This window comes from Mandrillus leucophaeus, unplaced genomic scaffold (genome assembly GCF_000951045.1).
Source record: "Mandrillus leucophaeus isolate KB7577 unplaced genomic scaffold, Mleu.le_1.0 Scaffold690, whole genome shotgun sequence".
In the NCBI taxonomy this organism is placed as follows: Eukaryota; Metazoa; Chordata; class Mammalia; order Primates; family Cercopithecidae; genus Mandrillus; species Mandrillus leucophaeus.
This window is the reverse complement of record NW_012107475.1, coordinates 1026579-1051036: the sequence shown is the minus strand read 5'-3', so window position 1 is coordinate 1051036 and position 24458 is coordinate 1026579. Positions and strand designations below refer to the sequence as shown.

General features: G+C 33.6%; 1 protein-coding gene across 1 annotated transcript in view; it reads left to right on the top strand.

Moving 5' to 3' along the window:
* The window catches only part of ASCC3 (activating signal cointegrator 1 complex subunit 3), a 404060-nt gene that overhangs the window by 78279 nt on the left and 301323 nt on the right, over positions 1-24458 (top strand). The window contains exons 5-8 of the mRNA XM_012002619.1: positions 5943-6063; positions 11268-11472; positions 12218-12359; positions 12967-13092. Of these exons, the coding sequence (XP_011858009.1) occupies positions 5943-6063; positions 11268-11472; positions 12218-12359; positions 12967-13092 (594 nt within the window). The remainder of the gene's footprint in view (positions 1-5942; positions 6064-11267; positions 11473-12217; positions 12360-12966; positions 13093-24458) is intronic.

The window sequence follows — 24458 nt, the reverse complement described above, 5'->3', positions numbered from 1 at the left end:
GGGAGGCGGAGGTTGCAATGAGCTGAGATCATGCCATTGCACTCCAGCCTGGGCAACAAGAGCGAAACTCTGTCTCAAAAAAATAAAAAAAAGAAAGAAAAAGACCATCTCATTTCTACATGTTTTTCTGCATTTCTCCTGTATTTCAATAGTTTTGCTTTTAAAATATATATTTTTTGCAGCCACAATCAGGAGATGCCTTCCAGATGTCATACCTTGACCATTAATTTTAATTTTGAATTGATTCAAAGTTTTCTTATTCATCCAGTCTTTCCTCATATTCCCTTGTTTTTATGGATAAGCTTCCAATATTTCTACCTAAACTTGTTCAAGTTCTAAACATGAGTTTCTTAATAGTAGAATATATGGCTTTGTGGTTGCTGTCTCAACAGCCAAGTGTTTGATCATTTGAGAAACTTCATTAACACTAGTATTAGGGGCCTATCAGGTATTGATACTGACAAGCTTCCATCACCAAGTTGGACTTGGGTGGTTCAGTCCTGTTTTCATGGCCAATGAGAAGTTAAGTGAGGAGGTGCTCCAATTATTCTGTCCAATAGAATTAAGAGAAAGGGAACCAGTGGGCACGGGAAGACAGCTGGACCTCTCACTGGGATACTGCAAAGGCTAACAGCCAGTCTAGGAACTTAGTCACAGTGGGCCCTCCTTGAGCCAGTTCCACTGTTCAGAGAGCTATGCCAAGCCCCTAAAAGACCTGAAGGCTGACAAAACATCTGACTTTTGGGTAGAATCCTATCATTAAGTTTATAAACAATCCAGTATGGTGATCTCATGTTGATTTGTATCTGACTGATAAGGGGGAAAAAAGGGAAGAGTATAATAAACTTAGCCTAGAAGGTAAAATAAATCAAAACAAGGGTCGGTCTGTGTAAGAACAAACAGAAATCTTTGGTGTTAAAAGGTTGGAGGCAGCCGGGAGCAGTGGCTCATGCCTGTAAATCCCAGAACTTTGGGAAGCTGAGGCAGGAGGATAGCTTGAGGCCAGGAATTTGAGACCAGCCTGGGCAACACAGCGAGACTTTGCTTCTTCAGTTATTATGGCTATTCCCAACAACAAAAAATTTGGAATAGCTGTAATACTTATCTGGGATATTTCTATTATATAGGAATTAGTGTCTATACTTTTCTTATGCCAGGCACTTAGCTGCCCCACCAAAAGGTCTTTCACTGACATAATAAAGAGGCAAGATTTGAATTCAGACAGATCTGGCTCTTAAATACTAGTCCATTTCACTGCACCATGCTACCTCCCACAACTAGGATGGGAAAAGACATTTACAATTGTGAAAAGCCTGGAATGCACGAACTGATCAGTTTAAGAGGGTTCGATGCATACACCTCCTACACAATGTTATGAAACTGTCCCAAATATTTAGGAGGAACTGAGCGTTTACAGACACTAGAATTAGCTTTCAAACTAGGCCAACAACATGTTGTTTAACATACAAGTGCTCAAAATTAAATTGTACTTCTGCCCTCAGAAAACCCTAGTTGATAGCTTGGGTGTTTCTTATCATCTTTATTAGCTGGGGTTATGAAACTTAAATGGGTGATGTTGCTGAAACACTTTTCTCTAACACTTTCCCATGGGGAGTTAGAGGGAGGCTGCATGATTTGGCCGGGTTTTGTTCATCACAAATTAGGTCAACAGCCCAATCCCAAAAGAAAGCACCATTAATGAAATGACACGTTTAAAGGGCTTTCCAAAATCAGTCCACCGGGTTTTCGCAAGCTCCAGCAAGGGTGGAGAGGGGTAAGGGGCAGCCAGGCCTTAATGGCCTTCTGAACTTGGGTCCTGTATCTGACAAGGTTTCCAATGGCTCATATGAACAAAACTGACTTTGCTGTTACTGCTGTTATGCAATTAAAGAGGCCAAATGCCGAAATAAAAATCTTACTTAACAACGAGGATTTACAATAACAAAAAATTGTCCTGAGCTTTTTCTTCAGTGATGCAGCCACAGATGACAGAAAAAAAATCAACATTAGGAAACAGAATGTTGCTTTCCTTTGTTCTAAAAATAATCAAGTAGCTTGATTATTTTTAGCCAAAATGCAATATAGCAATGAAAGAATCAATACTTCGTGAAATGTTTCACACTGATGTCCAATCTTTTAATGTTACCCTTTTAAGATTATTTCAACAAGCAAAATAAGTGTTAGCAGTTTTTACTTTGATAATTGCCAAATGATATTAGGAATATTACCTTTCCTCTCTTGCTTACAACAAAAACAAATACAAAAATGAAAGTTATTGGTAAAAACATATATAATTTATCGAAGTTTTTTTTTTTTTTTTTTTGAAAAAACAAATGTAGTGTAGCCAAAGTGAACAGTGTTTATAAAGTCTACGGTAGTACAGTAACATCCTAGGCCTTCACATTCACTCATTACTCACTGACTCAACTAGAGTAACTTCCAATCCTGCAGGCTCCTCTTTAGGTATACAGTTATACCACTTTTTATATTTTGTACAGTAGTTTTTACTGTATCTTGTCTGTGTTTACATATACACACCAACACTTACCATTGTGTTTCAGTGGACTCCAGTATTCAGTATAGTAGCATGGTGTATAGGTTGGTAGCCTAAGAGAAATAGGCTACACCATATAGTCTAGCTGTGTAGAATACTGCCTCATCTAGGTTTGTATAAGTACACTCTATGATGTTCCCACAGAATCACCTAGTGGTTCATGTCTCAGGATATGTGTTATTAAGTGACACATGACTGCGTATATTTATTCATTTTAAAATAACAACAATAATAGAAGTTAACAGCTTAATGAAAATTAACTGTATTTTCCAAAACTGTAAAATGTAGAAAGAAAAGTAGCATTATTTTAAATTTTTGCAATCTTTTTAATGTCTGGTTTAATAGAAAGCAGATTCTCATACCTGCTTCTTTAATCAATCTGCTATCATACATATTTTTGGTTTAGACATACAAAGGGAATCCAGGCTCACATAGATATGCAGTTAGAAAAGAGAATAATATTTTAAAAGCCTTCTCAAATAATTTTTAATATTCTTTTTTGATGCTAAATTAAAACTTGACAAACAGTAGTTTCTTTCAGTTTAGTTACAATGAAAATCTGGCATATCAATGAATTTTTATACTAGTTTTCCTGAAAATCTATTAGTGTTCTCATTTTTAATGGATTTTTTTTTTACCCATGTATAATTTTATGACGTCATATATGAGTCTTTTGGAAAATAATTGATTGAGTCATGCAAATCTTCTAAATGTTGACATATTTGATTATATAATATAAAAAGAATTCATTCATTAATATTATCACTGGTATCATCAGAAAAGTTTTAAGTATTGGGAAATGGTCAAATTTACAGTGGAATGCAAGTTTTTCAAAATTCTAATTTTCTCTTGAAAACTTGCATTTTAGCATTGGCAATAAATTACATTCAGTTGTTTTCCTTTGTGTAGGAAGCTCACTTTCATTTTTGAGAAAATGTCAGATATCCCATTCTGAATAATCAATTTGTCTTTAGTCATTCTTTTAAATCAAAACAATGTTACATAGAAAGCCTCTTCACTAGCAATTTTATGCATACTTTTATAAAATTTTTATAAAATACTTTTATACATACATTTATTCTATATATAGAAGTGATTTTATACATACTTCCCCTTTTGTCACATAGAATATTAGAAAAGATACATATGATGTGAAATTTACAAAACTAATAATTTTTATTGCTTTACTTAAGGACATTCTTAAGTGAAGTTGGCTTTGTGTTGTTGTTGTTGTTTGTAGTTGTGCTTGTGTGACAGTGAAGAATACGATAATTACTAATTCATTTGACACTATTAGCTTGATTTATGCTAAGGCACCAGCAGTTGTACCCACCATTGCTTTTGCACCATCAGTACAAATGTCAACAGAATAAGAAAGGCAAATAATAGCTAAGTATTATCATGAAAATAATTTTGACCATGTGGGCCCCCTGAGTGTCTGGGACTTCTAGGACTCCATATGTTATACTTTATTGATGGGTGATTCTTTGAGGAAGTATGGAGAGTAAGGGAACACAGACATTATGTCTTGTCTACCAGCATCCTTTATCCTTGTCTGTCTTAAACTCTTTCTGCCACATATTATTAATACCTTTTTTTTTGAGGGGAGGGAGGGTGGGTGTTACAAGTTATGTGTTTACTTTCATATTTCTTGACCATTTTCCTATTGTCTTGCCTCTTTACTGCTTCCTCTGCTGTTTCCCTTTACAAAAGTTTCTTAACCTCAATATCTTTTATATTACCTAATTTGGTATCTTTTTTATTACAATATATTTCATATTTCGGGGCCACAGTTTTCTGGAAAATATTCAAAAGTGTTAGTGTAGTGCAGTGGAAAGTTGTTTAGGCTTGGATTCAGATAGATGTCATTTCAAAAAACCCTACTATTAGTTGTGTAACTTTGGACAATTTGTGTAAATCTTCTAAAGCTTTATTTTCTTAAGTCCAAAAATAACAATAGTAATATCTTAATTTGAAAATATTGTTAGGAGACTTTGCTTGATAGGATTAGCAAAATGCCTATCATAGTACCTGGTATATAATGTGTTCAGTAAAAAATACTGGCCAGTAGAATTAAAATTGATTGGACAGGACTATTCTTAATAATTCATTTTGTTTCTTTTATTGTCCCTTTGTGTGCATAATTTCAGTAAAATGAACAGCAAAAAGAAAATGTTTATTAAACTTTTAATGTCCCTATACACCAAATAAAATTTTATGGTTTTATTTGTGTGGATTCTCTGAGAATGGTTATAGTTTGGTTAATATGTCATCTTCATATGGAAAATTAGAGTATTATATTTCTTTTTTTGTTTTTTGAGACGGAGTCTCGCTCTGTCGCCTGGGCTGGAGTGTAGTGGCCGGATCTCAGCTCACTGCAAGCTCCACCTCCCAGGTTCACGCCATTCTCCTGCCTCAGCCTCCCGAGGAGTAGCTGGGACCACAGGCGCCCGCCACCTCGCCCGGCTAGTTTTTTGTATATTTTAGTAGAGACGGGGTTTCACCATGTTAGCCAGGATGGTCTCGATCTCCTGACCTCATGATCCGCCCGTCTCGGCCTCCCAAACTGCTGGGATTACAGGCTTGAGCCACCGCGCCCGGCCTGAGTATTATATTTCTAAACAAGAAATATATATTATATATAATATATATAGAAATAAGAAAAATATATATATATGTGTGTGTGTATATATATATCTTCCCAGATCATACTTGCGGAAACCTAGAGACTTCCTAGAATAGTTATATTGTGTAATTATGTAGTTGAAACTCTCTGAATCCTAACACTGGTTCTCTACCTCTGACATCAACTTAATCTTTGATAACTGCTCTGCCTAGGAGAGTGGGATATGCTTGGGAAATTTTCATAAAGTTATGTAAAGCACTTACAGCACTGTGTTTTAGATTTCAGATTTATTTGGCATTTAAAATACATGTAAAAAATTGGCATGAAGTCATGATTCATTAAAACATCCTAATGGTTCCTTAACACTAAAATGACAGCTGTTGTATAGTAAGTTGCAAGAAAAATAGTACTCTGGACTCTATTTGGGAAAACCAGAATGATATGTTGAAGAGCAAATTATTTTAGAATTTCATTTGGTTATACCAAGAATTTGTTATTCTGTGATTTGGAGTTATATATTCAAATCTTAATTTTTAAAAATTGAATAATGTTTTGTAATTATATAATTGCAGATAGCCTTTATAAAGCTTCTTGGCAATGTGAAGAGTCATTTTTCTTAGTTTAAGTTACAATTTTTGTTAAACGTTTTGAGTATTTCTATGTTAGTTTGGCTTTACAACTCTGTTGAATAGGTTGTTAATAACTTGAGAAAGTTAAACTTTGAGGTAACAGATGTTTGTTACTTTTTTCTCTTTTTATAAGCTATTTGAACTGCTGGGACCTGAAGGACTTGAACTTATTGAGAAACTCCTCCAGAACAGAATTACAATTGTGGATAGATTTCTTAATTCTTCAAATGATCATAGGTTTCAGGTTCTTCAAGGTAAGAAAGTATGCAGCGGTCATTGTAATTTAAAGGAAAGATTCGTTGGTTAGCAAATGTTTTTAATGTAATTAATTTTTATTTGGCCTATTATATAATTCACTGATATTACTCTGTTAAATAGATTTTAGATATGGCACATTATGAAAAAACATAAGTGACCTAAATAGGAGGGCAGTGTTTGGGTATGGCAGTTTTTGGTAAAAGTTAAAACTACTTAGAATACACAAATTTTCTTCTTTTATTTTGCATATAGGAGGTACACTTGCAGGTTTGTTACAAGAGTATATTGTTTGATGCTAAGGTTTGGGATATGGGTTCTGTCACCCAAATGGTGATCATAGTGCTTGACAGGTAGTTGTTTATCCCTTTCCCTACTCCCTCTCGCTGCCCTTTTGGAATCCCCATTGTCTCTTGTTTTCGTCTTTGTGTCTGTGTATATCCAGTGTGTAGCTCCCACTTATAAGTGAGAACACGAGGTATTTGGTTTTCTATGTTAATTCGCTTAGGATAATGGCCTCTAGCTGCATTCATGTTGTTGCAAAGGACATCATGTAGTCATGATTAATTGAAACATTCTAAAGCTTCTTTAACTGTAAAATGACAGCTATTATGTAGTAAGTTGTAAGAAAAATACTACTATGGACTCAACTCAGGAAACAGAACAATGCATATGTACCATGGTGCATATGTACTGCATTTTTGTTATCCAATCCACTGTTGATGGGCACTTAGGTTGATTCTATGTCTTTCCTGTTGTGAATGGTGCTGTGATGAACATGTGAGTCTGTGTGTCTTTTTGGTAGAATGATTGATTTTGTAGGGGGTGTATACCTAGTGATGGGATTGCTGGGTCAAATGGTAACTGTCTTAAGGTCTTTGAGAAATCTCCAAACTACTTTTCGTAGTGGCAGGACTAATTTACATTCCCACCAACAGTATATAAATGTTCTCTGTTTTCTGTGGCTGAGCCAACATCTGTTATTATTTGACTTTTTAACTATAGCCATTCTGGCTGGTGTGAGGTGGTATCTCATTGTGGTTTTGATTTGCGTTTCTCTGATGATTAGTGTTGATGAGCATTTGTTGGCTGCTTGTATGTCTTTTATTGAGAAGTGTCTGTTAATGTCTTTTGCCCATTTTTTAATGTGGTTATTTGTTTTTTGCTTGTTGATTTAAGTTCTTTATCGATTCTGGATCTTAGGCCTTTGTCAGATACAATTATTTTCTTTTATTCTGTAGTTTGTCTGTTTACTCAGTTGACAAGTGATACCTAATTAAACTAAAGAGGTTCTGCATAGCAAATTTTCTTTAAAAAGAAAATACATATATACTTACTATGGGCCAAGTAGTAGTGTAATTTCTCTCCAACTTTTTATTTTGAGAACTTTCAAACCCTGTAGTTAAAGTTACAAGAATAATACAATGATCACTGTTTACCCTTCACGTAGATTCATTAGTCATTGACACTTTGCTCTTCCTAGACCCTTTACACACACACCTACTGTTTAAATTTTTGCTCAACAATGACAGGAAGTTCTGGACATCATGATACTTTGCCTATAAAATCTTTAGCACATGTCTAAGCACAATACAATTATCACACTGAGCAAATTGAACACTGATAGTATCATATATTACATATATTTTTAAAACCCAGAAAAATTAAGAAGAGTTGTCTAGGAAAAAAATTATTTTTATAAAAGCTTGACTTAAAACATAGCTGATGTGAAACTCAGGTTTTAAGTGATAAATAGGAAAACAATTTTTTTTTTTTACCTTTACCACAGTATTTTTTGCCAGCCTTACAAATAGTTTTGGATTTTAAAAAAGTATATGAGCATAAGAAACTTGGCAACTGTCTTCAAACTATTCAACATCTATTCCTTCTTGCAAGTTACGTCCTCATTTTCTTACATTAATGATTATGGCACTAAAAGGAAATGATAAAAACAGCTATGATTTAAATCTAAAATTTCTGACAGATTTTCTGTTTCTTACAGATTCTCTTGATTACTAATAAATGTTCTCAGAGCCTCAAGTTCCTTTGAGATTGTAAGAAACTTGAAAAATATGAATTTAGCAACTTTGTCTGCAGGTCTCTTTATTCTTTAAGTGTATTGAACACTTCTACTCTGCCTTCATCCAAGAGCACTCCCACCTTGTAGTAGTCAGTTCTCACACTGTAAACAAAGGAGGTTTAATTGGCTCACAGTTTCACATGGCTGGAGGCCTCAGGCAACTGGTAGAAGGTGAAGGGGAAGCAAGGACCTACTTCACATGGTGGCAGGAGAGAGAAGTATGTGGAGGAGGAACTTGCCAAACACTTATAAAACTATCAGATCTCCTGAGAACTCAATCACTATCACTAGAACAGTATGGGGGAAACTGCCCCTGTGATCCAGTCACCTCCCACAAGCTTCCTCCCTTCACACCTGGGATTATGGGGATTACAATTCAAGATGAGATTTGTGTGGGGACACAAAGCCTAACCATATCACACCCGTTGAATAGTATATAATCAGAAATTGCAGTAAGCCAGCAAGGTTTATGAGCATCTAAAATGGGTGTCTGCCAAGGAAAATAAATGAGTTTAAATATCTAGTCCTGCAATGTAAATTCTGAGAATTTGGTATTTCATTTTGTCAGTCTCCTAAATATTAATAAAGAGATATTTACTGATTCTAGCTTTTGTTTTTGAGACAGGCCCTCTCCCTCTTGCTCAGGCTAGGGAGCAGTGGCACAATCAGGGGTCACTGCAGCCTCAACCTTCTGTGCTCAAGCTATCCTCCCATCTCAGCCTCGCGAGTAGATGGGTCCACAGGTGTGCACCACCATGCCTGGTTAATTAAAGAAAAAAACATTTTTTTTTTTTTTGGTAAAGCTGAAGTCTCCCCATGTTGCCCAGGGTAGTCTTGAACTACTATCCTCAAGCAGTCCTCCCACCTCAGCCTCCCAGAGTGTTTGGATTACAGGTGTGAGCCACAGTGCACAGCCTGATTCCAGCTTTTAATAGTAGTAATTTATTAATGTAAAGTTTAATATAAGTCCAGCTTTACATATTTTTTGGAAACTGTAGATGATGAGTTTTATTTATGTTTATTATGTTGATTTCATAAGTTTTATTCTATTAGGATAGCTTCTTAGAATCAATACCCTTTTCGTATCAGTGTATTCTGACATTGCTATAAAGAAATACCTGACACTGGGTAATTTATAAAGAAAAGAGGTTTAATTGGCTCACAGTTCTGCAGGATGTACATGAAGCATTAGTAGCTTTTGCTTCTGGGGAGGCCTCAGGAAGCTTCCAGTCATGGCAGAAGGCAAAAGGGGAGCAGGCATCTTGCATATCAGGAGAAGGAGCATGAGAACAAGGGGGAGGTGCTACACATTTTTAAACAACTGTTCTAAAAGGATACAAGCCTGTACATAGTTCTTCAGAATAACTTTGTGTTAGAATTACTGTTAAGGATATTCATTTCATTTTTGCATGTCAGTCTCTACAGTTAACCTAACCCAGCAAGGAGAACCATACATTTAAACATTCACTGCTTTACAACTTGATTTTTTGAAATAGCCTATTATACTCAGCCTTACAGGATTCCAGTATGTTCTAATTAGGACCTTTTAAGCTTTCTATGAGGTAGACATATTTTCTTCTTATAATTTTAATTTTATTTAGATGATCATAAGTATGTATAGTATTTTGTTACTGTCACATTTGCTTAAAATGTTAATTACATTAGCATAGCATTTAGTATGTCACCTAAAGTATTTACAGTTTTATGCTTAAAATCTTTAACATTCGTTTCTGATAAACACATTTTTAAACATTCGGCTCGGTATCTGTGTTGCTGATTGTGTAATTTTGGAGATAAGTTAACTTTTATGAAGAGTTCAGAGTACATGTAAAAATTGGCAGAATGTTGCATTCTTTTTCTAACACTGAACGCTAATTATAAATTCTGTTATAGTAGGTATGTAATACTTAATTGGAGAACAAGAAATAAAAAACTTAGAAAAATGCTTATTTCAGAACTGTAAAATTTAGTCCTAATATAGATGAGATTTTATTTTATTTCATAATTCTGAGACATATTTTCCTTTTTAAGGCTTATAAAGCCATTGTAGAAGTTTTCCCTATGATTGAGATTTTAATGACTTATATCCAGAATCATGTAATGGATCAGTAACAATTGTCTGAGAATAGTGAAGATTCGACTTAGAATGAATTAGAAAGCTATTTTTCCCATCTTGATGCTATGTTTAATTCCTTCTCTGTTCTATATTGGATGTTGGAATATGATAAAATAGTTTGCACTGTGCTCTGTCAGGGTATGGACCAAGTTTCATTCTTCATTGTCCTCCTAGCCTAGCTGCAGTGGCTAGAACGGAGTAGGACCTCAATGCAATAAATGCTTATTGACTTGGATTACTTTCAGCTACATTCCTTTTAGTTCCTTTAGAATTTCAGTAAGTGAAGATACTGTTGCTGTAAAGATTTAAACAAGCACAGAAGGTAATCCTGTTGGAAGAAAATTTTTGCTGAATTTTGAGTTGACCAAACCACAGACCTAAAGTGTACTTTGTAAACACTGAGATTTAATTCACTTGGTTTTTCCATTTTTTAAAAAAAACTGTGTTTCCGTAAAAAGGTGGACTATACTTTTGCTTTATTTGCTTTAGTCATTGTCTCAAATATGTCTTGAACTACTGCCAATAAATTTTATGTAATCTATAAATAAGTAGTAACATATGTGCAACTTAACTACTTAAGGTCTATTACATGGAGAAAAGTTATTTCTAATAGGGAAAGAGTTTGTTTTTTTACTATATTAACAGTAAACACTAGTATTGATAATTATTATATTTATTGAAATTATATAAACAAATAATTTCAAATGATAAAATTGAATTTTTAGGTTTCTAATGTTATATGTAAGAATTTTTAATGTGAATGACATTGAACTGTTTAGTCTGTAGGAAGAAAATACTGCTGACTTTTCTTAAACTACCATGTAATTTTATTTAGATACTGTGATTTTTAAAAACTCACCTTAAAACATGTAATTGAATGTGCCAGCTTTAAAAAATGAACTGTTAGAGCATTATATGTTGTGGGGTGGAGGAAGGAAATGGTTTTCATGAAGATTAAATCATATTCAGATTTATAAAACGTTTTGTGTATTAAATTTGCTTCTTAGACAATTGTAAAAAAATTTTAGGAGAAAATGCTAAACCCAATTATGGTTGTCAAGTCACTATTCAGTCTGAACAAGAAAAGCAGTTAATGAAACAATATCGCCGTGAAGAAAAAAGAATTGCCAGACGAGAAAAAAAGGCTGGAGAAGATTTAGAAGTTTCAGAAGGACTTACGTGCTTTGATCCTAAGGAATTGCGGATACAGAGGTAATAAAAGTCAGAAGCTGAAAAATACTTGTGTTGTAATTGCTGCTTTTACATATCATTATCATTTTTTAGTTTAGTCTCAGCAGTATAGATGATTTTTACTTAAAGTCACATTTTCTTCATAGAAGTTTGTTTTATGAATACCTGATTTTCTGGATAAGAAAGCAATGGTCTGCTTAATTATAATATTCTTGGTCACATCCAGGTAGATAAGAAATTTAGATTATAGAGGTAAGAAATTTAGATTATAGAGGTAAGCTATTTTTAGGTGCTGTGTACACACCACTAGGTTAAGATTTATATAGCTTACATAAATTTATTTGAGATACATTTTATTTCTATGCTTAATGTACCTTTTAAAAAATGTTGTTATTTAGAAGTAGGAGAAAAATGAAATATAAGCATTATTTTACTTGATTCTTTAAATACTGAAACACATTTCAAAAAAGAAATGTATACCTTGTTAAATAAACATCTTTGAATTGTGAAAAAACAAAATTAGAAAGAACATTAAATCAAACTTACCAGGTGGTGTTATCTAATAATAATATCTGAAAATGTGCTAAATCCTATTTTGTCACCCAGAAGATTTCAGGATTCCTAAAATCTTCCTTTGTGTAGTTTAATTTCTTCTTTTTTATGGTGGAAGGCTACCTCCCAATATTTTTTATAATTACATTGTTTTATTGTATGCATTACCTTTAAACATAAAAATTTCAAATTAGGCCTATTTTTATATTTACAGAGAGCAGGCACTTCTGAATGCTAGAAGTGTTCCAATTCTGAGCAGGCAGAGAGATGCAGACATTGAAAAAATACATTATCCCCACGTGTATGATTCCCAGGCGGAAGCCATGAAAACATCAGCATTTATTGCTGGTGCAAAGGTATGTCATTGTTATATAACTACTGTTGAATAATATGTCTATTCTAAAGAAATGATGTGTAGATTTTCCCTGTTTCCTTCATGAGTCTAACACTAGTTGACTATGCTAAATTTTATTTGAAAGTATTGGGGAAAATGACGTAATGTGGTGTATGTAAAGCTCCTGACATATAGTAGATATTCAGAACATATATGTTTCCCTCCCTTTTATTATTTCTGCAGTTTGTATTTTTGAGTTTTATCAGTTGCCTCGCTGCTTGGCTAAACTTTATACTGTATGTTGTACATTTTCCTAATTATATGAATACATTTGTATTCAGGTGTACCATCTGATTAGTGTATACTTTAAGATTTGTCAACATACTGTGGCCTGTGTGTTACGTAAAATACCTGATATGTTAATGCTTTGTGTGAGTGGTTTTTTGCATTTGTTTTTGTTTTATTTGGATTTGTTTTCTTTTAAATTAGCTAAGTTTATTTACCAGTGCTTTGTTATAAAACAAGTGGTATTTTCTCTCTCTCTCTCTCTCTCTCTCTCTCAAGAATATTTACCAGAGCAAGTGTTTTATTTTTTATTATTACTGGATTTTTATTGTTGATGTTTGTAGATGATTTTGCCAGAAGGAATCCAAAGAGAAAATAACAAGCTTTATGAAGAAGTAAGGATTCCCTACAGCGAACCAATGCCACTCAGCTTTGAGGAAAAGCCAGTTTATATCCAAGACTTAGATGAGGTGAGATGAGCCTTTTACAGAATTGATAGTTTTGAGGCTTGGTATGTGGTATGAATGAATTTATACTGGAAAAATTGTTTTAAAACATTATTAGTTGGCAAATATAGTACAGACATACATTGTTGGTTACTAGACAATTATAGTAGGAGAGTTTAAATTTAAAAAAATATACACTATATCATACATTAAACAAATGTGTGTATATTTTTGTGCATATATTTCTGTGTTTCATGTTTTTTTTTTTCAGCTAAGATTTTGGTTTAACTTATGTACACTAATTTAAATAAGATGTTAAAGGATTTATTTATCGTATTGATTATATCAAATGATCAACCTATAGTAAAATAGAATACATGGGGCGGGGCGCAAATTCTAAGTAGCTTTAAGAATTTATTTTTTCGGAATTTTTAAATTTTGAATTATGTTTGACCTGTGGAAAACTGGCATGAATATTACTATCTTTATATCCTTCGCTTGGATTCACCATTTGTTAAAATTTTGTCACATTTGCTCTATTTCAAAATATAATATTTTAGTTATGTTAAAGTATTCATATTATTGAAAGTTAATCTTTTCCGTATCAAAATTAAGTTGCTGTGGTTTTTCATATATGTTCTTATAGAATCATTCGGAAATAACAAAAAATAAAGGCAAGCAAAAACAGCAGCATAAAGCATCATAAAGAATACTCACAGCCAACCAAAATGAACTTCATTCTGTGTATAGGTGTCCATATGTATTTTCTTTTACAAAATGGAATTACAACATACCTACTGTTTTGTGTGTGTATATATAGTTATATGTGTCTTTCTGTATCAGTAAACATATTTCTGCAGTATCAATTTATCACTACATACTATTCCATTTTATGCCTTTATTCTAAAATAACTTATTATTGTTATAGTTTTAAGTTGTTTTTTACAATAAGTTTTTATAGTAGAATAAAATTCTAGTTATATCTTGTATATCAGAAGTACTCGTAGAACTTTTTAATAATCCAAGTGCCTTGCTACTATTTAAGTCCTAATCTCTTCGAAGAGGTCCAGGTAACAGTATTTTGGGAATGATTTTTTGAAGCTCTATGGGTGATTCTAAAATACAGCCAGGACTGACAGCCAATAAAATTAAATAATTATAATACAATTGTTATAAACCTTATCAATCATTATAAGCAGTATCATCAAGATTTATTAAGTTTTATGTATTAAATATTTAATATAAATTTTTTTTTTTTGAGAAGGAGTTTCACTTTTGTTGCCCAGGCTGGAATATAATGGTACGATCTCGGCTCACTGCAACCTCTGCCTCCTGGGTTCAGGCAATTCTGCCTCAGCCGCCTGAGTAGCTGGGTACAGGTGTGCACCACCACACCCAGCTAATTTTTGTATTTTTGGTGGAGATGGGGTTTCGCCATCTTGGCCAGGCTGGTCTTGAACTCCTGACCTCAAGTGATCAGCCCACCTCCGCCTCCCGAAGTGCTGAGATTACAGGCGTGAGCCACCGCACCTGGTCTAAATCTTTAAATTTTTAAAAAAGCATCATTGACATTTATTTAAATTAATAATGAATGAAGCAGGCTTTTTAACTTTTCTATCATAATTATTTCTAAATAAGTATTTTGTTCATTTTTATTTGGATTATTGGAGTAAAAGAGTTTTTCTGAGTAGGTTAATTCCCTCTGCCACTGTAGTGTCCATATCTTATGTAATCTAATATATTCATAGACTCTGTGGATTAGGATGTGGAGATTTTTGGTGGGCATCATTATTCTGCCTACCACACGTGTTGTAGATGACCACAGTTTTTTTTTTTTTTAACTATTCACCTATTGAAGGACATTTATTTTACTGATAGTTTTTGGTGTATTCGTCTGCTATAAAAAAGACCACAGACCAGGTGACTTAAAGAGCAGAAACCGATTTTCTCACAGCTCTGGAGGCTAAAAGTCACAGATCAGGTGGTTGCTAGCAAATTTTGTTTCTGGTGAGGATTTCTTCTTGGCTTGCAGGTAGTTACCTTCTGCCTTCTTCTTGTGTTCGCACATAGCCTCTTTTCTGTGTGTGTATGAAGAGAGACCTCTGGTGTTTCTTCCTCTTTTTTCAGGGTCCCCAGCCCTATCAGGTTAGGACCCCACCCTCATGACTTCATTTAACCGTAATTACCTCCCTAAAAGTCCTGTCTTTAAAACAGTCACATTGAGGGGTGAGGGTTTCAGCATACAAATTTTGAAGGGCATAGTTCTTTCCATAACACAGATAAAGCAGTTATAAACCCGGTATACAGGTTTTTGTGTGAATATAAGTTTTCATTCTGTTTAATAAATGTCCAGGAATGCATTTCCTGGGTCATTTTGAAACTGCATGCTTAGGTTTTTAAGGTACTACCAAACTGTTTTGTAGAGTGACTGTATCATTTAACATAGCCATGAGCAATTTGATGATATAATCCAGTTTCTCCACATACTAACCAGCATTTGGTGTTGTCACTGTTTTTTATTTTTATTGTAGCCACTTATATTTGTAGCCACTTATATTTGTATATATTGTTTATATTTTTATTTTAGTCATCTGATTGTAGTGATTTCTCATTGTGGTTTTAATTTGTACTTTTCTAATGGCTAATAATAATTGGGGAGTAATACATTTAAGTGAAATTTGTCATTATAAGTAAGTAAACCATTTGCTGTCATATCACTGTAGATATTGATCCTGCCAGACATCATAAGCTTGAGTAATAATACAGACCCCAGGAGAAAAAACAGACATTAACAGAATGTCATATAGTTTAGTAGATGTTTCTTTTGTCTTGGATCTTTTTTTTTTACCAGGTAGGATCTTTTATGTGTCAGAGAAAGTGCTATTGAAAATGAAGGTCTGTCATTTTTCACTGAGATCATAATTGCATGCTATTCCTAACTGTCCTAAGATGCTTTTATGTCCTTTTACTGACTGTCACATTGGATAAGTTTAATAACTTCTGTAATTTGATCAAAAACTTAAGGATAATTTTAAAATTTTAGAATTACATGCAAAAATACCATTAATGTCATTAAATGGGTTTTGTACTTTCTTGGAAAGGGAACAATGTAAAAAATGTAGATGCGTCTCTTGATTTGTCAAGAGTCACTCAGTTGGAACTTTTAGAAATCTAAGTCAAAGCAAGCAAAGGTGACAATTTATGCCTTTTCTACCTGGATTGTCCAGAAGTAAAACTGCCTGTGTGCCCAGCTTGGACATATAGGCTCAGATGATGTCATCAGATTTTTTTCTCCTCTTTATTTCTTTTTCTTTCTTTATCTCCATTTCCTTTTTTTTCTTTTTCCTCCCCTCTTTTCCTCCTTTCTCTTACCCACCCCCTTTGGTGTTTCTCTTGTGATTTTTCATCCCCTGATTCCCAGATAGGCTTTCTCCATATAACCAGGGAAAAATGTATGGCAGCAGCAGCAAACATAACTGTTTCTCCATACTATAGTCCCAGAAGCAATGGGGATTTTTTTCTAACCAGTTCTGCCAGGAAAACAAAAAAACCTCCTAGGATGAACTCTGATTTTCCTGACTTAGGTCACCAGTTCATTTCTGAACCAATTCCTTTCCCTGTGATGTGATGTGAGTGAGGTTCTTACTGACACACGGCTGCTCACTTGTGTATCCTCATTATCAGCTCCCCATGAGCCACCAGGAGTCAAAGGGGAGTTTCCCAAAGGAAAGGAGGGTGCTAATATTACCCTTAAAAGTAGGATGAGAAAGATGCTAAGAAGACAGAACTATGTCTTTGATATTTTTGGTGAGAAACTCAGGTTTACTTCTTTGTTGGTGTTAAATATGTTGATTTCTGTCTATTTCTACAGTTGGGACTTCGATTTTTTAAGAGTCAGTAGAGTGTTGTTCAGCAAAAATGGACTACTGACCCAAAGATAATACTTGGTTTAGAAAAGTAATATAAAAGATGCATATAATATTTCATTTTAAAATTTAAGAAAATTGAGTCCTATAAAATCTCATTGTAAAGAATTTAAGATTTAAGTTTTCTATGAGCCTAGCTTCTTGAATCCTGTGCTTATAGGCGAAGTTCTGGGAAAATAAAGAATAGAGTATTATCTCTGATCTTAAGTTACTCACTGTAGTGTATCTGTTCCATTTCCATGGACATAAGTGGTACAGTTGGGTTATGTTGTACAAAGTTCTATGGCAGCCGAAAAGGCAGACTAAAGAGATCAAGGAAGAAGCTTTCATGAAGAATAATGTTGAAGGCATACACTTTTGCCAGATAGACAAAGCATGTAGAGGTGTATGCCAAACAAAGGTTGTTGCATGAAATTGCTGTTACCTTTGGACATCAAGCCCTTCAGTCTTATTAGCATGTAGGCCATATGTGGAGAGCTCCAGGAAATGAGTCTGGAAGAAGACAATTGCCTGCACATGAAGGGCTTTGAAAGACCATACTAAAAAGTTTAGACTCAGTATTGTGGGAAATAGGAGAGTAAATGATCAGGTGTTTTCACTTAAAGGAATTGCTCTGGCTGCAACACAAAGTTGAAGGTTAAGAGTAGAACTGCTGCAATAGTTCAAGGAAGAAAAGCTACAAGCCTAAATTAAGAAAGGGGCAGCCTATATATACAGAGGACAACTGAGAGAAATTTAGCTGCTAGTGTATGTAAGACCTGATGACTGATTAAATAGGAGGGGATAAGGCAGAGAGAAGAGTTTAGAATGAGATATAGGTTTTTTGTTTTGAGCAGTGTTGGTGAGTGATAGTGCCATTTACTAAGGTGAGGAATAGGAAATAGGAAAAGCTTTTGTGCATGTTCAGCATACAATGTTGGTTAGGAGCAAGACCCCTGAATCTAGGCTGAGTTTCAGTCTTCACTATCCCACATTCTGTCTGCCAGACTTTTGGCAAGTTGCTTACCTTTCTGCAACCCATGATTCAAATTGCCAGGTGAGGCTAGGCTTGTATCAAGGAAATTTAGTATTTGCCAAATTAAATTAGAAATTTAATTTTTGCTCCATTTAATTTGTGCCACATTTGTGTTTCCTTCCTCTTGAAATTTATGAAATCATCTTTGCTATGATGTCTGTAAATTTAAAAAAATGGTAAATTCAATTTTTAGTTTCAAACTTCATAATTTGTTAATATTTACTGATACGATCTCTTAAAAAGGCTGTGATTTCAAGGCCATGGTTCTGATGAAATTGATGGCATGTGTGACAGTATAGTAAACAGCCTTGTGGGATGCTTTAGAAAAAGGCTTTTTAATTTGGGGAAGGCCTGGATTTTAGTGACATTTCATTATCTTCAAAGTGATCTCATGAAAAGGATCCATACTCTGAAGTATTTTTCTGGATGCTTCTATGACTTTCTTGCCTTCGTGATTTGATTGAATCAAAGTATGTTGATATAACAAAAAGACATGGGGAGCCAAATAGTCCAGGTTTGTCCATTTGTTTGCTCAATGATGTTATTCAGAACCCAGCTTGTTGATGTCTTTCTACTCTCCTATCCTCATTTTTTTGGCTTTTCCTCAAATTAACTCTCATCATGACTGTTATTCCAGGGTCACTGTGCAAAAAAAGTCCGGTAAGAAATAAGGACTGCATTTTCTTGTGTCTATTTTAAGAGTGAGGAAGTATTTTCCAGGACTCAAGGGAAACAAGTTTGCCATGTTTGGCTTGGTGAAACACATGATTTTGTGAAAGAGGCCAGATTTTTCTGAATAAAAACATGGATTTTCATTAGAGAAAACAAAATGAAACAGTGATTGTGTGTGGACAACTAACACTGTCTATTATAGGATGTGTCAGAACAAGGTTACTGGGATCATTGTAAGCTATGGCTGTTAATGAACACTTCTTGTAGAACATGAGACTTGTATTGTTTCTTGACTGCTTAGTCTGTGGGCATCGATCTTCATCTGAAACAGTGATATCAACTAAACAATTGTTTCCTTAATAGAGCTGTTTTGGGGTATACAGAGGAAATAATAATTCTTGACTTCATGTTGCAAATTTTGTATGGAACTGTCATGAAATGTTGGGGATTATGTCTTATCTGTGACATTTTTTATAGAGAATCTTCAAAATTAAGTTTTGTATAAAAACCTGGTGATTGTCAAGAAGGCCATGATTTTATGTGTTAGAGTATTATTTAGAGTGCAACTATGGAAACTGTAAGGAAAAGCTTTTAAAATTCTCAGTTTATTCTTGAAAGTAATTGGGGATTTTTGATACATTCAGTGTGGTACATGCTTTTAATAATTATTATTTTCTATTTGGGGTATCAATAGATGCTTAATATGTTTAAAAATGATATATTGGATAATCTTCCTTATAAAATTATAAATAAGATTTTTATCAATTTTTGACTCTCAGCAATTATTTAAATTATTAAAAAAATAATGTTTACTTGTTATGAAAATGCTTTATCATTCAAAACTATGAAATGCTCAAGTCTCATTTGAGGGGAAATACTGTCTGTCTATGCTTTCTAAGTAAGAATTCATTTTGTCTGTATGCCCAAAACCTTTTCAGGATTGCAGTACTGTATAGTCTACTGGGAACACTTGCAAACAGATAACTAGAAAAGGGCACCAGCTGCTTCAAAAATACCTGCTAAACTACAGAAAAAGTTATAACTAACATCTGCCTCTAGGAGTAATCAAAGAAATTGTTTTCTTTACAACCTACGCTTTATTGATTTTATAGCAGGAAATTAGAATGGAGATTAAAAACTTAAGAACATTGAACTGTCCCAGAATGATAATTTTGAACTTGAATGAATTCAGAAATCTGAAAATTAAAGAATTTAAGTTATATTGTGGAAATTTCAAATCGCTTTAGAACTGGATTTAGTCCATATCTTTCAATATGTCAGTGAGTTGTGGTTTCACAGACCTACAACAATACACAGAAATATTTGATACTTACAGGTTGCTATTTATAGATTTTCTTCTTGTTATTTGGTTTGAAAGTACATATATATTGGTTATTGGTCATCAGTAATAATTTCTGAGCTCATGATTGATGCAAAGCATTGTGGTAGGAGTTACGGTAGATACACAGAGGTTTAGAACTATGATCCTGGCTTTAAGGAGCTTGCTATCCAGTTAGGTAGGACTGATGGGAGTTTACCCCATCACCATTTGCACATTTTGTGACACAAATCAAGTTAAATTATGCCTCTGAGTTTCAGTTTTCTTTTCAGACTATTTATTTTGATGATTACATGAGTTAGCACAGAGAAAATGTATAGCTTTTTTTGTGATATACTTTAGGTGATCAGTAAATTCTCAGCACAAGAAATGCCTATATAAACTGTCCCTTCAGTTAATTTCTCACATTGATAGCTGAGTTTTGTTGTTTAATCTGGGAACCCTTCATATAAACATCATATAAACCCTGGCATATCACGTCCACCTTGACAGCAAGAGGTTTAGAGAGGACATGTTTAAATTTGATCCAGTGGTGCAAATATCAAAGTGGTTAACTAAACATAGGTTGCCTCATATAATTTTGGTAAATTTTCAATGTACCAGGGAATCAGTATGTAAAGGGATCTCAATGAATTATTAAGCAATTGGTACAATATCATGTTTTGTTACACAGCTTTCATGATTTCTTCCCCTAAATGTTTTGCTTGTCCCTTCAAATCTTTACATATTACACAAGAGGTTCAAGCAAAATATTTTTCTTATAGGGACCCCTTCTAAACTTGTATGTTTTTAACAGAAATTTTTCTGAGTAAAATATACATTGTTCTTTCCAGAGTAGATTATATTAAATTATTAAACATAGATGAATCAGAAAACCTATTCACTGTGTTGTGAATGGGTGGGACATTTGATAATAATTCTCAGTTTTGCTTATACTTAATAGTCACCTGGGAACTGTTAAGAAATATACAAATTATTATTTCCCACCCCCTGGCGAATGAATGAAAATCTCAAGTGTTGACCAGCAGCCCCTACCCTGAGCATGAGGAACCTGTTTTTAAAAGCACTGGCCACAAGTATACATATGTAACAAACCTGCACGTTATGCGCATGTACCCTAGAACTTAAAGTATAATAATAATAAAAAATAAATAAATAAATAAATAAACAAAAAAAAAAAATAAAAGCACTGGCCTCAGTACATCCTTTGAGCTCATCTCCAGTTGTCTGTGACTAAGTCCTTCCCCTACTCTTTTGAGTTGTGGATTCAGTGTATTTGGAAAGCTTATACTTTGAACTTCAGATCTCATGTAGAGAAACATAAGAGTCAATGGGATTTATAAGTTACTTCCCTAAATTTAAAGATAAGGTGACCAATCATATATATAAATGGCCTCCCCACCAAATTCTTTTCTCTGCCTGCCCTCCTGTCCTCCCTGCCTTCCTTCCTCCTGTCCTTTCCTCCCCTCATTTTGTTGTGTTGCTTTATTTTTTGTTTTGTTTTTGATGTCTTTTTTGAAAGCCAGGTGTATTAAAATATCATTTGACTACTATAAAATATACTCTTTTGGGGGTATAGTGTAGTAGATTTTGTAAATATCAACGCAATCAAAAACAACATTTTCATCATGTCAAAAACTTTTCTACTGCCTCTTTTACCTCTTTCCCACTACTCCCAGTTCCTGCAGACCACTGGTCTGTTTATTTTCCCTATGGTTTTGACTTTTCCAAAATATCATATAAGTATCATACAATTCCTTGTGTAATGCTTATGTATACATCATATAAGTTACTTGTATAATATCATGTAAGCGTCATGAATATTTGGAATCTGGTTTCTGTCACTTAATGTAATATATTAGAGATTCATCTATATTGCTGTATGTTTCAGTACTTGTTTTTTTTTTTCATGGCTGAAATGTATTACATTTTGTGTCTGTACTTCAATTTGTTCATTCTCCATTTGAAGTACTTTTAGCTTGTTTGCAACTTTTGCTGATTATGACTTAAACTGCTATAACTGTTCGTGTGCAGTTATTTGTTTGAACATGTATTTTTGTTTTCCCAGGCTAAATGGGAATGGAATTGCTAAATTGTACAGTAAATATGTATTTGTCTTTGTAAGACACTGGCAAACTGTTTTCCAAAATGAATGGAGCATTTTGTATTTCCAACAGCAATGTATGAGTGTTCCAGTCACCCTATATTTTTGTCAGCACATAATATTGTCAGTTTTAAAATTTTTAAACATTTTACTTAGTTGTGTAGTAGTACCTCATTATGGTTTTTGTTTGTGTTTCCCTAATGACCTATAATGTTTAGCAGCTTTTTGTGTCTTTACTTGTCACTCTTCTCTGGTGAGATTTCTGCTTACATAATTTGTCAAGTTTTTAATTGGGTGATTTGTTTTCCTGTTACTGAGGTTTGAGAGTTCTTTGGGTATTCTGAATACAGTCCATTTTCAGATATGTGTTGGTAATATTTTCTCCCATTTTACGACTTGTTTTTTCATAAAATGACTTCAGTGGAGCAAATGTATTAGTACCCTTGAAGTTCATTCTATAAACGAAAAAAAACTCGATTATGCTTTTTGGTCATATGTAAGCGATTTTTCCCTCATGCGAGGTTATTAAGATTTTCTTCGTAATTTTCTTCTGTAAGTTTTAAAGTTGTAGCTCTTACATTTAGATATATAATCCATTTTTAATTAGTTTTTATGTATGATGAAAGGTAAGGGTCAAGGTTTTTGTTTGTTTTTGCATACAGCTGACCAGTTTTTCAGGCACCATTTATCGAAAAGATTTCTTTCTACAGTGATTTGTTTTTGCACGTTTGTTAAACGTTTGTTAAAAATCAGTTGACCATATACATACATGTGAGCTTATTTTTGATTTCCTGCGTGTCTCTTCTTTGCCATGCTGTCTGGATTACTGAAGCTTTATAGGAAGTCTTGAAAAAAGGTGTTAGTATTTACTTAGTCTGTTTCTTCGATTTTCCATATGAATTGTGTTGTTTTCTACAAAATTTTCTGCTGAGATTTTACTGATATTCCATTGAATCTATAGATTATTTGATGAGGATTTAAATCTTAATATCAAACCTTCCAAACCATGAAGATTATATACTTCTTCATTTATTTAAGTATTCTTTGATTTTTTTCATGATTAATTTATAATTTTTAGCATATGTTTTACAACTATTTGTTAAATTTATACCTATGTATTTCATGTTTATGTTTTCTGGTATTATTTTAAAACTCTTTCAGATTCAACCTCTAATTGTTCATTAAGTATAGAGAAATACAAGGGGGCGTCAGTTGCTTGTCAGAAGGCAGATCCTACAAGATGGAGTCATATATAACATAAAATAATCATGGGAGTGACAGCCTCTGCCATATTCTTCTATTGGTTAGAAACAAGTCACAGATCCACCACGCTTGAGGGGAAAGAACTAAACTAGGGCATGAACACCAGGAGGCAGGCATCTGGGATTATTTGGGCTAACCTTAGGGTCTGTCCGCCAGTTAAAATCTTACTTTGCACATTTACATTTCCAGACCATCTAAAACTGATATTTCAATATGATATAAGATAAAGATTTAAATTCATTTTTAAAATATAGATAATCAGTTACTCTAGCACCATTTTGACCCATTTTTAAGACTCAATTTCATCCCTGTTAGAAATCAAGTGTGTATAAGTATGCCTCTGGTATATCATTTTAAGTGTGGTTTCAAAGTTTTGTAGCCTAAAATTATTTAATTGGTATTACAAACAGTCTTGGCTGAGATTGTAGGATCTAACTTCTGATAAACAGCTACACCTCTAATCATGGCAATAAAACTGAAGCTAAAGAGTCTCTGTTAAATTCTGTTGAATCCCACAATGAAAATGTCATTTTTAGTTTCTTGGCTGATATTTATGGTAATAATTGGTTTCAGCTCTGACTTGAACCTTTAAATTACTTTTACTAGTTTGCTCAAAATCTTTGCAAAGGATAAAATATTTGGGCACTTGTATGGTCAAGTCCACAAAATATTACAGATGTTGAATCAAGGGTAATTATTTAATTTAAATTTGTTATAGTTCATATGACTTTAAACTTTCCAAACTGATTAAATAATGCAAGAATGTCATTTTAAATGTATATCTCCTTAAACAAGGGAATTTCATTATTAGAATCCTCAATGGAAATTTTTGGAAGACATTATTTCCACCAGCATTATATCTAACACTTAATTTAATATGATAACATACCAAGAGCATGTGTATGAATGTGACTATTGGCATAGCACCCTAAAGAAGGTGTTTCAGAGTGACATCTGACATGTTGAGTTATAGTTAAGAGTGTGCTGGTGAAAACCAGATGTACAATCTGAATGGTTTGTCAGTAGAACTTTTTATGATTGTGCAGTCCAAGTTCTGTTTCTCTTTTAAAA